The sequence below is a fragment of the Poecile atricapillus genome, chromosome 2 (assembly GCF_030490865.1).
Source record: "Poecile atricapillus isolate bPoeAtr1 chromosome 2, bPoeAtr1.hap1, whole genome shotgun sequence".
NCBI classification, from domain to species: Eukaryota; Metazoa; Chordata; class Aves; order Passeriformes; family Paridae; genus Poecile; species Poecile atricapillus.
The window spans coordinates 119,075,261-119,093,350 of NC_081250.1; the positions used below are offsets into that span (position 1 = coordinate 119,075,261).

Below are 18,090 nucleotides of genomic sequence, written 5' to 3' on the forward strand. Positions count from 1 at the left end.
AACTGTACTTGCTCCCCCCACATCGGGAGTTTTGACTACAGCACAGACAGACAACAAGACACAGATCGCCTTGGCTTTCCAGCTAGCCAGAGCAGAGAGGTCTTCCTGGACTGTTTTCTTTCCCTTTTTCTGAAACAAATCGAACCTGCTCTGGACTGGGGACTCGGGGGAGCACTGGGAGCTTGCACCCGTGGACTACCGGGAGCCCAGCCTGGGCAGCGGCATTTTCCAGCGCCAGAGGGACTGATAACAGAGCAAACACCCACAGGAAAGAGACCCTCTGAAGTTTGTCATCTCTTCTGAACAGCGAGAAGTTTTGTAATTTGATATTGTTCATTTTTGTGCTGGGTAGTGCTGTGCCTGTGAAATAAACAAGTTTTTTCCACTTCTCTCAGAGAAATCTCTTCCCAAACCGGTTGGGGGGTGGGAGAAAGGGGCCACGTGAGTTTGCTTCCTGGGGGGGGCCCCATTAGAAGTTTTCTCCCAAATCTGCCCTAAACCAAAACAAATACATTGATTGGTGCCCAGCGCGTGGCACAAGAGAGTAGAAAAACCCTGTACTGATTGTACTGAAGTAGCAATTTCTTTGTTTTGACTACAGCACAGACAAACAACAAGAAACACATTGCTTTGGCTTTCCAGCTAGCCAGAGCAGACAGGTCTTCCTAGACTGTTTTCTTTCCCTTTTTTTAAAACAAATCAAACCTGCTCTGAACTAGAAACTTGAATGAGCACCGGGAGCTTACACCCATGGACTACCGGGAGCCCAGCCTGGGCAACGGCATTTTCCAGCGCCAAAGAGACTGATAACAGAGTGAACACCCACAAAAAAGAGACCCTCTGAAGTTTGTCATCTCTTCAAAATGGCGAGAAGTTTTATAATTTAATATCGTTCATTCTTGTACTAAGTAGTGCTGTGCCTGTGAAATAAACAAGTATTTTCCACTTCTCTCAGAAAAATCTCTTCCCTAACCGGTTGAGAGGTGAGAGAAAGGGGCCACGTGAGTTTGCTTCCCGGGGAGGGCCCCATTAAAAGTTTTCTCCCAAATTTGCCCTATACCAAAACAAATACATTCATCTTTTGGACACAACCATAAAAATTACCAGCACCCCATAACGGAAAATAAAAGTCCAAGATCATAAAATTATTTGTTAATTTGTATCAAATTACTACTATAAATTACTAAGAGAACAGCAACCTATAAAGTACATCAAGGGCCTCTTCTACAAATCAGTGATTAGTATCAGTACTGACAGTATCATTATTTTAATGGAGTGACCAGGCAAACTAGGACTCATATTAAATACTATTAAATCAAAAAGTACTACCTGGAATTTACGGTTTTTAGTGAACAATCACATGTGACACTGCAACATAAGTGCAACAGTTAAGTTATGCTAAAAGATAAAGCACAAACGAAATACCAAAAGTCAACTCACCATTTGTCAGTCTATCAAAAAGAAAAATATCAAAATTCCAATTTCCAACCTTCTCCAGCATACACTGAAAAGAAATACAAGAGCTGTCATTTTTCAATCAGTATATGCCTATCTTCTTGCAGCTTGGAGTATTTAGGATTTCAGGGACAGATCAAATCTTTACAATTTCTACATATTAAAAAAATAGTAGTAAAAGAATAATTAAATTTGTCTGATAACTGAAAAACATCACACATTTTCAAAGAAAAACACCGAAGGGGAAAAAAACGAACAAGAAGTGCCTTGACAGAAGTGTTTGGAGATCCCCCTTTCAACCTTCAGTCAGTTTCTCAAAAGACAATTTAAAACAATTAGGTTCAAATCAGAAATAGTATGGCAGAATGACTGATTTAGACTAGCACATTAATCTCTGTGTAGACTCTTTTCTTTCTTTCCCCTGCGTACAGAACAGTATCTAGATGATTCACTAGGCATTTGAGCCATTATATGAGCATTTTAATTTAAGAACCTGGCTTTTGACTTTTCACCCCACTGAACTAGCACGTCTTTATCCCAGCTGCTCCACATGAACTGTTCTATCTGCTACAGGGATGAGCAAGAACAGCAAACAGTACAAGAGGCCTCACCAGAGTTGAGCAGTCCCAATCTTTGCCTCCCCATCTGTATGAGAAATACCTGTCCAGCACATTTTACAACAGATTCCTGCCTTCTCCTATTCTCATTAGATTGATAGTGTTGTTTTGTGATCCAGTTATAGGTTCTAGCTTTTCTCTACCAGCTACTAGAACTCTGCTATCAGAAGAAACAAAAGCATTAACACTAACTTTTTATGATTAAATTATATGTACATTTTTAAGATCCACTCTCTGGGTTATCAGATTTCTTCCTACACCACAGCCTGATGATATTCAGCATGAATACATCCATTGTATTATAAGTATATTCTTTTTCTGTGTCAGATGACAAAAAAGCACTACATGTAGTGACAAAGCCTTTGGGATCTTGAATAACCTGAATAATCTTTGCCTGCTCAGTCCCCTTCAGCACTGTCCATCCTCTCTCACAAATACAGCAGCCCTCATCCAGGTGGCTGCTCCCTTAGCAACATCTCTCTTCCCAGTACGTGCTTTAGTGCTGCACAAATGTATTACAGCTATCACTTTTCTTTTCTTGAAGTGCCTACCAAAGAAAGAGTCAGTTTGACATAAGTATGTCCTGAGAAAACCAATCACTGCACTTTATTCAATTTTGGCAGTCACTTTCCCAGTTGTTCACTAGTGAGGTTAAAAAAATCATAGGGAACAGGTGTCTAAATTGCTCCACTGCATTTCTTAAATACAGATACATTTTCCTCTCTTCATTTTTTTTCCTAAATTATTCAAGGGCATCCTTAATTCACCAGCTATTAAAAAAAACAAAGAAGCAACAATAACAAAAAAACACTAGCCATCATCTGAGTAAACTTGTGGACAGTAGAGGAGCTTGCTACAAACCATGAAATTTTATCTGGATTTCATTACAATATATACATACATACATACACACACACACACAAATATATGTATATAAAAAAAAATACACACACGCATGCTTAAAAAAATATGCTTAAAATTGGTATTTAGTTGCACTTTTAGTATGTGATATATATACTAGTAAGCATTTAGAAAAACATACTTTAAATAAATAAAAATCAAGCAACCAACCTTTGCTTGTCCATTATAATCATCATCTAAAATGTTTGAAGAATTTGGAACAGTGATACCACGGAAAAAACGGGAAGATCTCAGGTATCGCTGGAAACTAAGCAACCTTCTCACATTTCTTGCAGACACAGAGACCTCGATTTCAGAATTTGCTACAAAAAACAAGAAAATAAAGACTCTCTCTAAAAAACCTATAACAAAAAGACAAGTGCTCAGGGAAGTTTGGTATAAAGAGAATGCAATTTTTTTGAGTATCAAACATTTCAGCACAAATAGAGATATTTTTATTAATACTAAATACAAGCCATGGATTAGAAAAAATATGTTCTGTGTAAGCATCCTGTGAAGAAAAACAAATACTGAAATCATAGCTGCAACTTATCTTTTTAAGGAACTCTGTTATTGAAAGGACAAAAATATTATGGACACTGTTTAAAAACACACAGTACTGCAAACAAATTATTTTTGGAAAATTGCTGTCATCTATATACATCCAATCCACATCCCTAACAAATCACCTAAGACAATATGTACACCAGCAAGAGAGTATCAGAAACTGAGTGTTGATACAGGAGGTACAAATAGGCTTTGAGCAAGTACAAATTACTTTTACACAGTTTGGAGCTCAGAAAATCTCTTAACTCTACTTTGTCAAAATTTTAAACTCAAGTAATTTTGATATTTTTGCAAATAACTACACTCTTCTGCCAAACAATTATGACATTTACATTCACAGCATATCTAATTCTATTTCCCAGTATGGTGAAAACACAACAGAAAATTATTTCAGCCTCTTCTCAAAGATTAATCCAAATATTTTGCTTTACTTTTATTATGTTAACTGATTTATACAAATGACTGATACTAGTTTATGTCCAATTCCATTTGATATGCCTGGAGTGTTTTAGAAACCCCCAAATCAAACTACCCAGAGCTACAGTTCCTTTGTAGAAAGCCAGATATTCTCATTAGGCCAAACTTGGCCTTTACTTTCTTTTCAACAGTGCCACCCAACAGCAGTTTTATATAACCAACAGGAAGTCAATAATCTTATCTTGGTATTCACTCAACCTGCCTGAAATGACTCATGTTAAATAATAAAATTTCAAAAAGAGGTATTAAGTAAGGAAATCAGTGCCAACATGCTCTTTTTCAAAAATGCAGATCATCAAAAACAACATGATCATAATTCTGCAGCACAGATCTCTTGTCCTTCCAAAAGCAAGGCATATTAGAAGCTGGTAAAGTAAGGAGTTACAACTTTTGTTCTTAAATTCAGTCTAAAATGTTATACACGGGAAGGTGTGGCCTCAGTGACAATCTGAACTAAAAGCCTCAGTGATTCCTAGTGACAGCAGCTTAATTCTACATAAGATAAACCTTTATCCATTTAAATTCTTCCTGCAGAAGTTCCAATTTACTTTCTGTTCTATGCTAGCTCATTAATATATTAAATTAATACATTAATCCCCAAACACCTCTAAATAGAGCTGACAGTGGGATGACCATGGAGTATCTAATCAAACACAGCACCATTCCCTATCAACCGTCTGTGTTAACAGAGATTAAACTGACACAACTGAGTGTTCTTTCACACATGCCTGAAATGCTTCATCAAGACACTGAAGTTCAGGGCTAACACAGACATCTCCACATTAAGTATCCCTCCTCAAGACATCATTCTCAAGGCCAAGGGCTCTTCCTCTGAAGACATTGGTACCTATAATATATCCCAGTTTATATATATATATATATGAAGTAAACAGACATACTACATATGATAAAGGTTGCTTATAAAGCAACATTCATGTATACAGCAGGAAAATAAATAGATTCTGTCATGCTATATTACCAATACTTCTAAGCACATCTGTGACCATGAGGTTACAGTCTGAGCACTGCCAGTTAGCAGAACAGAGAAGCAGGGAGCAATACAGCTGCTGCTGCTAATGCAGTGTATGCTATGGGTAAGAAGTTTCTCCCCCTCAATCTCAATCCAATTCCTTAAGAGCCAAACTTCAAAACTGAAATTATTGGGTTGAAAATAATATAAAATGGTTATATTTAGTTCATAAAATGATCTAAAATATCCACAAAGTCACACATAAAAGCCAGAAACTTCACTAAATCTCAATAAAACAAAGTATTTATAGTAGGAAAAATGAGCACTTTTTCGGAAGCATAGGTAATTTTCTTGCTCTCAAGTGCTCTTCTATGAATCTACAGTTAATAAAAACTTGTTTATGTTGTCATGCTACAAATTAAGTTTCATGTCACAGGTACCACCCATTAATCTTGAACAGAACAGTATGACGCAGGCGCTACAAGTAAAACAGCAGCTTCTGGCAGCAAAGTACACAACAGAACACAGAAATGCAATAATTTGGCAGTACAGGCCTGTGTTCCACACCTATACTTGTATTCAGAAGTCATTTAGGAGGGGTTGCACATCTTGCTTCAGGATCCTTTCTGATAATGATAGAGGTACAGAGGCAAATTAGTTACTTGGTTTTCTGTGAAGCCAAACCATCATTCTCTTCACAATACACTACTGACACTTATTCATTTTACAAACATGTTTAAACTCTCTATATTATCACCAATTTGCATAGCTTGTAAACCACCACTGTTACACATTAATCCTACTTTTTCCATCCCTAGTTAAAAGAAAAAAAGCAAAGCTTACATTATTCCAGCTTTTCTAGCAGCGATGCTGCTTATTACAGAATCACAGAACAGGTGAGTTAGGAAGATACCAGATGAGGTTCATCTGCTCAAACCCCTCTGCTCAAGCAGAATCATGTAGACCACACTGCCCAGAACCACCTCCCAGAGGCTTTTGTGCATCTCCAAGAATGCAACCTCTCTGAGCACCCTGTGCTAACACTTGGTCACCCAGCCTCACAGTGAAAAAGCGTTTCCTGATGTGGATCAGTTTGTGCCTATTGCACCTGGTCCTCACACTGGGCACCATTCAGCCTGGCTCTGTCCCCTTTGTATACACTGAGAAGTTTTTCCTTGAGCCTTCTGTAAGCTGAACAGTACTCTCAGCCTTTTCTCATCAGCCCTTTAATCTTCCCACCCTTTGCTGGACTCTCTGGTATGTCCATGTCTCTCTTTTACTGGGGAGCCCAGACTGGGACTCCAGGTGAGGCCTCTCCAGTGCTGCATATAAGAGAGGAATCACTCCCCTCAACCTGCTGCAAACATTCCTCCTAATGCAGCCCAGGATACCATTTTCTTTCTTTGCAGAAAGGTGATATGGCTGGCTCAGATCAGATGATCTGATCTGGAACAAGCAGTTCCTCCCCATGGGCTGGGCTTCGTGTTTCCCTTTGAGCTATTACTTATTGCACATGGATAGCCCAAATTAGGTAATAACAGCTCGACTAAATAAATATCTTCATCATTTAGATCTGAAATGATCAGAGTAACTTCCAAATGAGGAAAGAGATCTTGAGCCTTGCCATCCCTCTGCAGCTCCAGAGCACCTGAGTTGTGGGACTACACAAACCCAAAAACTAAATTTCTCTCCTTAACAGTTAAACATTTACCCCAGGACAATTCAGAATAAGCAAGTCAGATGCAGAAGTCTGACAGATTATTAATTTAAAAGGGAGGCTGGAACAGAAAATAGCTGGCTTTCAAGGAAGGGATTGAGGGGAAGATACATTCTTCAGCTGCACTGATAGGTACTGTGCCTGCCTCCTTCCTTTTCCTCCTTTTTCCTTCCTTATCCTTAAATTATTATTAAGGATACAAAAACCAAGTGCTTTGTGGTTTTGGCAGACCAGCTAAGGTCAGTTAATGGAAAAGACTGGTAAAATGAATGATACAGTTGTGCAATGGAAACTTGGCATTTCCCTGTTGGCACATTCATTCCCTTTAGATGCATGATTAACATGAGAATTACAACTTCCCCTCTTCTATCAAGAGTCATGAGAAGAGATGCTGATTTCAGAGATCCTACCAAACCAAGGCTCAGTAATGTATAGATCATGGAAAGAAGATAGTGAAGAATGAAGAGTGCACTGCATGTGCTCATGAATAAGCATGCTGCAAAAACATCTCTTCTCCCAGCTCAAAAATCTTTCATCTGGAGCCTTCAGTGTGCTAAATGCCTTTCTAATATCCAATATCAACCATTTGCGCTCAAGGACAGCTCATGGACAAATTAGAACAATAAAATAAATATGACATTTACAGCCTTGTGAACTGAAAGAGAATGAAAGCAAAGTTGGGATGATGGGCATGTTAAGAACGACACTACAGCATTGGGAAGTGCTTTTGATGCAAGGAACCAGAAGGCCAACTGTAGGCCTTAGTGCCTACTCAACAGCAGCTGTCCTAAAACACTCTTCTTGCTGTTCCTTTGTAAATTAAGAGTTATCATCCAAAGTATCAATCCAAGGTTTTGGGGCTTTCTGTTTGATTAAAATGGTTATACTCTTGTTTCTAAACATCTTAAGTGAGATTGGTTTAATAAAAAAATCTTTTCTCTAAAATAAAGGAAAAGAAGTAATTCTGGTTATTAATACCAGTTATTTTGCTAATGTGATGCATATATAGCAGTAAAATAACACAAGTCGCCTTCATGCAACAGATTTCATCTGTATTCCAAGATGCTAATTTTAATCTCTTCCCACTCCCAATCTTTTAACTTCAGGAAAACCTAAAAAAAAAAGTTTTAGCACATTTCACAGGGATATTAAATATTTTTCTCATGCCAATGTAAAAATACAAAGTTAGCAAAGACAAGTGATAATCTTAAAAGACTGGAATACACTGATGGATTTACTCTCAAAATTTTTCAATCTTTTGTATAGTAAGGACAGTCCACAAAAGGAAGAATGACAATTATGATTTGGTTAATTATTAATGGAATCTTAAATCCTAGCAATATACTTCAATTTTCTGATAATGAAAAGACAGACTTACACCCTCTGATGTGAATCTGGTCAAAACAAGGCTATCCAGTGATAAGAACTTTACCTCCATTTCTTCCTTGCTACAGCCCAAAAGGCACAAAGAAAACTATCCATGATAAAAAGCACTGAGTTTTGCTATATACCAATAGAAAGTGCATAACTGAGGATCTTGGGTATCACTGCCACCAAAAAAATATGTAAAAACAAAAAAGTATTTGAGACAATGTTTCTTCTTATGTTTGAATGTAAAACCTGAACTTTGAGGTGCACAGACCCATCATAGGAAGCTTTTCCCAAAAAAAGATGAAGGAATTATCTTCTTTTAATGGAAGTGATCTCTCACGATTTTTCTGTAGTAAACCAATTGCCCATTTATCATTTTTACACAGCAGATACTATCATTAAACCTGACATATCATCTGAAATTTTCCACTACCTGTAAATATTTGTTGGAAATAAATATTACATTTCATATGTCATCTTTCTAAGGATGCACTTTCCTAAAGATACATCTTTCCAGGATACAAATAATTTTCAATTTATGAATAATTTGAAAGTATTATCTAGCATTTCACACCACTAGAGGGACCCATAAGCATTCTAATTTCACATCTATTCCCATCAAACCATTAAGAAATGCACTATATTAGAACCATGAACATTTTTTTTTTTAATTAAGTCCTTCTATTTAACTCTCCTGTATGTTTACCACTCATGGTTTTAATTTTAAAATATTTTTATGACATAAAACCATGAATTCATTTGGAAGATATAATTTTAGTAAGGATTTTAAAGTTACATCAAAAGACTAATTTAGACTATTGGGGTCTAAATTACCTCATTATACTCCCTGTCTTCCTTAAAACCACTTAGAAGCCTCATTTATCATCCTTGTAAGGCACTACATTCCTTCTTCTGCTTAAAAAAAATATTAAGCCACACTGTTTTGGTTTCAATGTACAGTATATAACTATATACACATTCATAAATATTTTTTATTTTCCAAATGTTTTCCATTTTTTTTCCAAATAATAATGACTGCTGGAAAATATGCTGTGGGTTAAGGATTAATGAAATAAACATGGCTTTGCAAGTGTCTTGTGAGTGGAATCAGAAAAAAAAAATTAAGTTTCAAGAAATTCTAGCAGTACCACAACTCTATTAAAAACTCCAGTGGATTCCATCAGATGATTCCTAATGGAGGGGAAGTGCTAGGCATCACCACCACCAAAGATAACTTCTCCTGAAGCATCTTACAGAACCAAAGGATCTCACTGCCTTAGCAAAGCAGAGCGCCACAGAACCATCGAATAATTTAGGTAAGAAGGGACAGAAGAGACTTCTGAAAGTCCTTTAGTCCAAACCTCTACTCAAAGCAGAGCTAATTTGAGAGAAGTTACTCAAAGTGTAGGGATTGGACTACTTCAGTATGAAATAAGCGCCAATTCTACAATGGCCCTCTAAGTCATTGCACAGCAGTAGAAGTGAAAAAAAAAAAAAATCATGAAAAGGTATCTACAGGATTTTCCTAAATTATCTCTTTTGAATTTTGGCTCATCTTAGTATTTCTGTAAATGCCTCAGCAAAGATACAAAATTAAGTGAATTAAACAATGCCATTCTTGTGCTGGAATGAGTAACATTTTGCAATAATCTCAGGACTAGGAATCTACATACAAAGCAGTCTTTCCATGCCAGTTTACTGAATCATAAACCCAGCAATCCTGCAGTTATGTTTTCCATTTTTTTTTTAACCTGAATCCACTCACTGGGCACAACAAATCCGTAATTCACAACAGCATACAGTGAACTAAGGAACCTCACTGAAGCTAAATAGAGGAATATCATCAGAACACAAATATACAATATATATAGAAACATAGCCTTTACAAAACAGGTTATGCCATGTTAATCAAAACAGTGATCCTCCTGAAGAACATGAGATATAATGGTTCAACTCTTTTCCCAAAAGGATAATATATTCTAGATCGTCACCAAATCATTTTCTTGCTGTCTTCCCAGAAAAACCCACCTCTCTTTGGTGTCCTAGAAATCTTCAGTTCTACAGTAAAGGAATGACAGAACCCTCAACTCATCTTTTTTGTCCATTTTTCATCACCAGAAAGAAAAGAATAATTGAAATGTAACCTGTCACAGTTAACAGAAAAATAATTTCCTTTACCAGTCTATATGACAGTCAATACAGAAAGTCAAACTGGAAGCAGAGATGAAAACAAAAGAATTCTCACGTGTTTTCTACCAAATTGTCCAGCATACAAAAAAAAAATCCTTTCCAAATAAGGTACTTGGAGAAAGAACACATTGGAGAAGTTCAGAAGAAATGGGAAAAAAACCCAGAATGTATCTCTGTCTTCTTCTATGGTCAAACTTTCTGTCTTCTTCTATGGTCAAACTTAAGCCAGCACTGAAACACAGAGTGGCCTGTACCTGTGCAAGACTCCAGAGCACACATGCTGTTTTACAGTAGCTTGGAAAAAAGAAATTGCAGGTAAAACAAACATCTGGAATAACAAAATTATAAAACAAACCTGCTCTGTATTCTCAATTGGCACTTTTTATCCTCAAATCTTTCTTAATCAAGCTCACTTCAAGCTCATTCTTTTCATTTAGCTAATACAGTTGTTTTGGAGCATTTTCTGTGATTTCCCCTTGTGTGACTGCATTCTCGAAACTAAATCAAAGTCAAAATGTTTCTCATCATTGTGGAACACAATTTATTTGAATAATCTGGACTGTGAATAATTAGAAGACCATTTCAGAATTGCATCTTTCACAGAAAGGGAGCTCTTGAAGAAATCTCTCTCGTACAAGCTTTTTACTCCTCAGTGATGCTGTTTTCAAAAGGAAACAAATACTTAAGCTATGATCACACAAATCTTCTTGCATTACTTTATTCATGATGTAACTCACCCTTCTTTACAGTAGACTGCTGAACAAAACAGACAATTACTGTTAAACAAAACCAAATAAGAAATTCCTCTATTTTCTTGAAACAAAAAAGGGCATTGAAATTCATCTGGACTCTGCTAAGTTTATCTCAATCTCTAGATGGTATCATCAAAAGCATCATTAGCTGCTGCTACACAAGGATTTTTCAAATTGTTTCAGGCAATCAATTTGGATTTGCACTCCTTTCTCTTCTTTGAATTCCCTCTCAGCCAAAGGAAGTCTAAATTAACTGTTCAAGGCAAACATGTTTCAGTGGTTCATGAGCTAAGAACCAGAACGTTAAAAACATTGAAACAGCACATGTTGACATTTTTGCCAGATGTTGGAATAGTTTATAATATATTCCACAAACTGTAATTTCCAAGTAAAGAGTCCGAAGGTTGTATAATAAAGGTAAACTCTGACATTTCATCACATACTTGCACTCTCAAGAAAGAGCATTCAATTTATTTATCACCTACAAAAACATCTCTTCCTTTCTTTCCATTCCCCCTAAAATGGCTCCATAAACAGCTAAGGAGAAGAACCATCTAAATCTCAATAAAGTCTTTTACTGTACCATTATACTGTATGCAAGCAACTATTTTCTTCAAAATTGAGCATTCCTGAATGTTATCAAACACATACTGATTAATTCAAATTCCCTTTTTCTTTCTAAGGTATTTAACTCACAGATGTGATTCAGTTATCTATAAAACACAAAACAGAGCCCCGTGTGTTGGCAGCATCATCGTCTCCCCATAGAAGCATGCTCAGATGAGACTGGCACAAGAGAATTCTAAAAACCTTTCGACAAGATATTACTTACTCTGGGCCAGACACAACAGGAGAAGCAAGAAAAACATGTTTCTTCTCTGCAAAACCAAAGCATCCATTTTTCTATCTGGTTCCTCCAAACTATATCTAACAACCCTTCCCTAAAAGGAAGCTTAAAAGCTTTAATTTCAGCTGTATCTGCATATGACACTTCTCAATATTTTCTTCTGTTATCTTAACTATTCACTTGACCTTTATTCATTTTGGCTTCACCTCCTCATTATAACATTCTGTACATATCACTGTGCATGCTCACTGTTAGGGGTTTTTTTAAGGAGAAACAGGGAGTGATTAGGGCACATTATATATGCCTTTGTGCAGACTAGAAACACCTCCAACAATCAAAATTTCTTTAAGTGTAGTAGCTTACTCTTTTACTATTTCTGGAAAAAGGGAATATTTTTATCTTGTCACCAATTCTTCTACCAAAGGTTTTGTTTCACATTAGCTTTTAGCAACATAGTCTGACAACAATGAAGACTAAATTACTATCTGTGATGTCTTGAGTAATGTAAAGAAAATTTTGAGGTATTCATGCAAATTGTAGCCTATTTGTACACCAGAAGACAGTAAGTGATTAAAACCACTGCAATCACTTTTTCGATAACTTCCCTGAAAACCAAACAGTACATGCTGCCTTCTCACAGCGAACTGCAAAACTCCCTTCTTGTTTCATGGAGTGAAAAGTAGATCCAGTGTTTTACAGCCAATTCAATAAAACATTACAGTGTAGGCATTTTACTGTGCAACAGTGAATTCAGAGGAAGAAAGTTGTGTGGCTGCTCTCTCCTTTCCAGAAATGGTGGATTTAAGATGCTGTCTGGATGTTATGCCCATGATCTCACACAGGCATAACCAACAGAACACAGTAACAGAAAACCTACTAAGTGATGACTTAACATTAACCAACTGCCAACCAACAAGAAGAATATAATCCTGACTTTCCCCATTCACCAGGAAACAGTCTTGTTAAAACAAAAATTTGTTTATTGAGCTATTCCTCATGGTAGTTCCTACAATTACGTATAAAAAAGTGACTTCTGGAATAATGGATAATGTAGAAGGAAAACTACCATCCAACAAAGCTGGCTTCATTATCAGTCAAATCCCACATTTAATAATCCTCAGATACGACTCCCATTCCACTGTCTCTAACAACATTTTTCCAACCCTCTTCCTAAAATCAAATTTTGTTTAAGTTACTGTTGAGAATAGACAGGTTAGAAACTTGAATATTCATGTATCAATTACAGAATTCTGGGATGAAGATATAGATGCTGAGTTTATAATGCCTAAGAAGATACAGAAGTGATCTTTAGAAGTAAGTGCTGACAAACTTTACTTCAGCAACACTGGTTATAATAAATAGTGTTATGAAGCAAAGTAATGCATTTAAAATTCAATACTCTTCCAACCTATCAGTAAAATAAGAAAACAGGTTAAGAGCCTATCAATAAAATATTAGAAAAGAGACTGGTCAGCATATTATTAGCTAAACCTCCTGAAAGACATTCAACTTCTTCTCAAAACATCGACAGGAAAAGAAAACAATGCTGAACAACCAAAGCTAGCTAAGCAAAACACAAAACAGCACTAATGCTTCAGCACTGAGACTGACAGCCACTATGTAAGTCCTCTGGAAAACACATAAGCAATGATCATTGCAAAATATTTAGAACCACAGAATAAAGCTAGTGGATAGTACAAGAAAGTTACAGTGAAACTATACAAACACAATGGAGGAAGTATGTCCACGCACAACTAATGTTCAGGATACAGCTGTGGTGGGGAGAAAAAAAAAGGCAACATTCAGATGGTTTAGACTGCCTCAGCTGCAGAAGAGACCCCTTCCAGTTCAGTATTTGCCCCAAGGAAAGAAGAGCTGACTGACTCCTTTCACATGTTATTGCTTAAATGGGTGAATATTTTTCAGTCATTTTCCTCTATGTGGCAAAATCAACTGCTTCTAAGTAACTGGGAGAGGGCAGGGAGAATATGCTAAAAATTAGGTCAAGTCTCATTCCTGCAACTTCTCTCTGCTGGCAGTCTCATAGTGCTTTACTAAATCTCTCTGGCTTAAAACAATTAAGGAAACACTGGTCAAGACTGAATTAGCACTGCAGAGAGGAAGAAAACATCTTATGGATAAAAAAGAATCCCACATTTATGTAAATTACTAGATAATCTACTGATATGGTGAGAGATGGTGCCGGATTCCTGACTGTGAAAAACTCCACAACGTGGCAGGAGCCCAGAAGTCAAAGAGCAATTTTTCAACAAGCTACAATCCTAAAGTGAAAAAAATCTGACTATAATATCACAACTCTGAAAACTAACACAGCAACTGACTTGAGAAGGAAGTTAAAGCCAAAGAATTTTTTGGGCCTCCTAGCAATATTTTTTGCTGTCATCAGACACCCCAGGTGATGTTGCTAAAAGCTAGTGGCTGTGTCTGAACAAGTAGGAGCAAGAAGAAAGGGTGTGAAAGTCCTTCTGACTAGTCATGATCTGCCTGATGCACAATCATCAGGATGGAAAGAAACTGTGTGATGAGGACCATAGAAAAAAGTTAATTTGACAACAGCAATAATATGCTGACTGCCTTTAAATACGTAGTTCTTTTAATACTTCTGTTAGTATTTTCCTATATCAGCATGAAATGCCACATATATATATATATATACACACAAAAAAAGACAGTTATGTATTTCATAAATTGCATGCTATTTCTACTGAGAATTTATTATACTCAATCAGGACTTGAGATGAAACTTGTCTTCTCTTTATTGAAAAATTCTACATAGCACACTCTTCAAACTTTGTTTTCTCACCTATTTTTATGAAACTTTTGAACAAAACTAAGCATTTAAGAGTTTTAGAAATTATCTACTTTTAAAAATAATAACTTCAGTTAAGATCAGAGCATAAGATCAGTTTCTGCCACTCATTTTTATTCATAAGGTAATTACAACAACCACACTTACTACCATGAAATCAGTTTTACTCAATCTCTCCATTGTATTCAGAATACTTGGAATTGTGCTGATACAATACTGGTGTAGATCCTTTATGACAGTTAATACATTCATTATTGGCATAATTTAATTAGGATCAGATCCCCTGCATTTTTGCTGCATATAGGTTTGGTAGTGGTGAAACTTTGTATTATCACAACTACTGACAAATTTAGTTGTAACAATACAGATGGATAATTTTACTTTTTTATCTACAAAAAGACTCTTCTTGTAACACTTCTGAAAAATAAAGGGTTCCTCAAACACATGATCAAAGAGATTTAGGCTGCCGCTTTCTCCTAACACTTCAATTTTTATTTAAGGTTTGTCTCTGTCCAAAAATTTAAGTCCTAGCTAACCCATTTCAGTAGATGTAAATGTTATGATGAGTTGAAGAATATTTATATTACTGTAATTCTGTTCAAGCATCATCCTGGACAGGGCCTTTCTACTGCTTTACAAAAACAGGAAAGTATTCTCCTCAACTGATAGTGTCTGCCAAGTAAGCACACAGCACACACATCAGTAGCTGTTCAGAAGATAAGTCTTCATTTCCATATGGAATCAGGTCTAAATTCAATGAGTTTAAAATTACATTTTTTTAAAAAAAATATTTAGCAGTGAAGATTTTCCTCTTCTATTTTTGGTAATGAGCTAGAATGAAAGATTTTCCTAAGAAGTGTAAAAAAAAAATAGTCTTGCTATAAGAGATGCTAACTTTATTTTAGAGGCTCAGTAGTTAAAATTGATGGAAGCCTTTGTTTATTTGTCATTTATCTGCTTTTAAATACTTACAGTGAAAAATACGGAAATCAATGTATGGATGAGAACCTCTTCTCTCTGTTTCAAATCCTGCCCGACTTCTTACTCGCACATCTCCTAGAAACAGGGTCAAGAGTGAAATAAAAGTGTGGAAGAGTGGCAGAGATAAAATGCAAATGAACATAGCCTGGAGGGGTAAAGATTCATGTACTTAATGGAGGAGAGTAATTCAAACAATAGGCCTACTTCAATGTTTTTGTTTTAAAGGTGAAATTCAAAACAAAGTTTGAAGACTTGTTAAACATGCAATCACATGCTTTCTTGCCAAAATCTCTCCTGCCTATGCATACGTTGCCAGAAGCATGTGATAAGCATTCAGATGAAATCAGGAAGAGCTTGCTACACCAGTATGGTAAAAATGCACCTTAATATGACAGAAAACAAGAACATTTAAAGTTGATTTGTTCCTCAGTAACACACATACAACGATAACATTTCGTAGAATACAAAAAAGATTCAATTTCTAGAAATGGTAGCTTTTAGCAAATAAGCTAGTTACAATATGGTTTTATATTATATATTTTCCCACTAGCATTTACTTACTTGTACTCAGCTGTTTGAATATTACACAAGAGCCTATTAAAATACCAAAACTCAGTATTAAAATTTGATCAAACTATTTTGCACTGTAATTAGCTTCAACCTGAATCTTTTAGCATGCTAGTTATACTTCTACTTATGCATTTCACCAACTGAAAGCTGATCAGTATTTTTTTGTTAGATATTTGTATGTATTAATATAAGTAGTTCACCTGGATTAAAAGCTTTCACTTAAAATCCTTTTGCAATTACAAATTTCGAGAAATCTTCGAGGATCAAATGCAAGAGTGTTTCCCTCCACAAACCGTAACAAAGATAAATTTAAGATGTGCAAATGTTGTGGTTTCTAACTATGAAAATCGTTCAAGTGTCGTATTCTCCTCACTTCAAACACAGCATTTTCCATATGAAACCCAAATAAATAATTAACAAAAAGCACTATGAGTTTATAAGAACTAAATAAAACTATAGCTATTTATTTTTCATCAAGTAGTAAACATCTTAAAAGCATTTTCTTTCCTTTTTTCTTTTCTAACCCGCTAAAGTGTAATGCTGAAGTCGGCAACTTATCAGAAAATATCTAAAGGTACTGACTCACACTTCAGTAATACACTTTAATACTTAACAGGCATCTTTCTAGAGATACATATCTATAAACACTGACACATCTACAGTGACAACTTTACATGAACGTTATCTTGTGAGGTGAGTTTGAAGGACCACAAAAGGTCAAGTAGGCCCAGGGCTCCCCTGAAGTTTGCACATCAGCAAAAACATAGTAAATACTATTAATAATTTTAGTAAAATTAATAGTAAATACTATTAATTAACCTTTCAGTTATTAATCCTTTTATTTTTTTTAACTGAAAACCTTTACCGAGCTGCAAGGGAAAGCAACCCAATTACTATCTGCAAGTATTATTTTTCAGACCACTTATAATATATTACTTAAAAAGGCTTCAAGCATTCATTTGAGTGGAGTGCAAAAGACTTGTCTCCTTCCAGGCAATACAGAGGCAGCAAATTGTAGAACTCTTCTGTTAGGCCCAAGCAACTGGTGAATTTTATTTGCAAAATAAATTAATAAAAATGAAAAAGAGAGGGAACTTTGGAAGAGAGAGGGTAAATGCATTAGTAGCTGTATATGAAAATAACAGTGTACACGGAGGAAAATTCTAATTTCATTACCTTTCACTCATATTTATCTGGGTAATCAGGCATAGCTACAGCTGTGTGAATGACTTCACCAGCTATATTAAAAGAAAATAAGAGGTTTTTAAGTGGAGCTAATTTTTTACAGAAAAGGTGATATAGCTTTTGTGATTTATTTTTCGTTTAAATGCAGGCTTTTACTTTTAGAATTTACAAACCACAGTACAAATTAGTAAATAGTTTCAGCCAGTGTACAACTAGGTGTTGGCAAACAATTCAAGTGTCAAGAATAGGAAAAGTTTACAAAAAAATACCTGAAGAACAACATGGAATTTTGCAAATAACAAAATGAACAGGTTCATCTGATAAATGATGTCCAGAAAATTTCTCTCTGCTTTGTTTTTTTTCATTTACTAGCACCCTTGACTAACAGCACAGACAGAATAATAATATCCCTGGCACCCTTGAAATGCCTGCAATGTTGAGAATGTTAGGGATGAAAATAAGAAAAACTGTCTGTAAGTAAAATGAAGAAGTTCTACTGACAGCATTACTTTAAACAGGAATTATTAGAATATCTATTTACAGGGATATTTAGCCAAAGAAGGAATTGTATACTAAAAATGCACATGGCAAACTAAGGAAAAAGGGAACTGTAATAAGATAGAGCTAAAATTATTGTAATTGCTTGCATACATATAAAATG

At 35.7% G+C, this 18,090-nt stretch overlaps 1 protein-coding gene across 6 annotated transcripts in view; it reads right to left on the bottom strand.

Annotated features, from left to right (window-relative positions):
• Window positions 1-18,090, bottom strand: part of PDE7A (phosphodiesterase 7A) — a 77,931-nt gene that overhangs the window by 14,173 nt on the left and 45,668 nt on the right. For 4 of the 6 annotated variants that reach the window (XM_058831014.1, XM_058831011.1, XM_058831016.1 and 1 more), the window contains exons 3-5: window positions 15,666-15,749; window positions 3,144-3,295; window positions 1,441-1,504 (exon numbers count right to left, since the gene is read on the bottom strand). In XM_058831014.1, coding sequence (XP_058686997.1) covers window positions 1,441-1,504; window positions 3,144-3,295; window positions 15,666-15,749 — 300 coding nt within the window. The remainder of the gene's footprint in view (window positions 1-1,440; window positions 1,505-3,143; window positions 3,296-15,665; window positions 15,750-18,090) is intronic. The other 2 variants (XM_058831013.1, XM_058831015.1) reach the window with 1 other exon arrangement.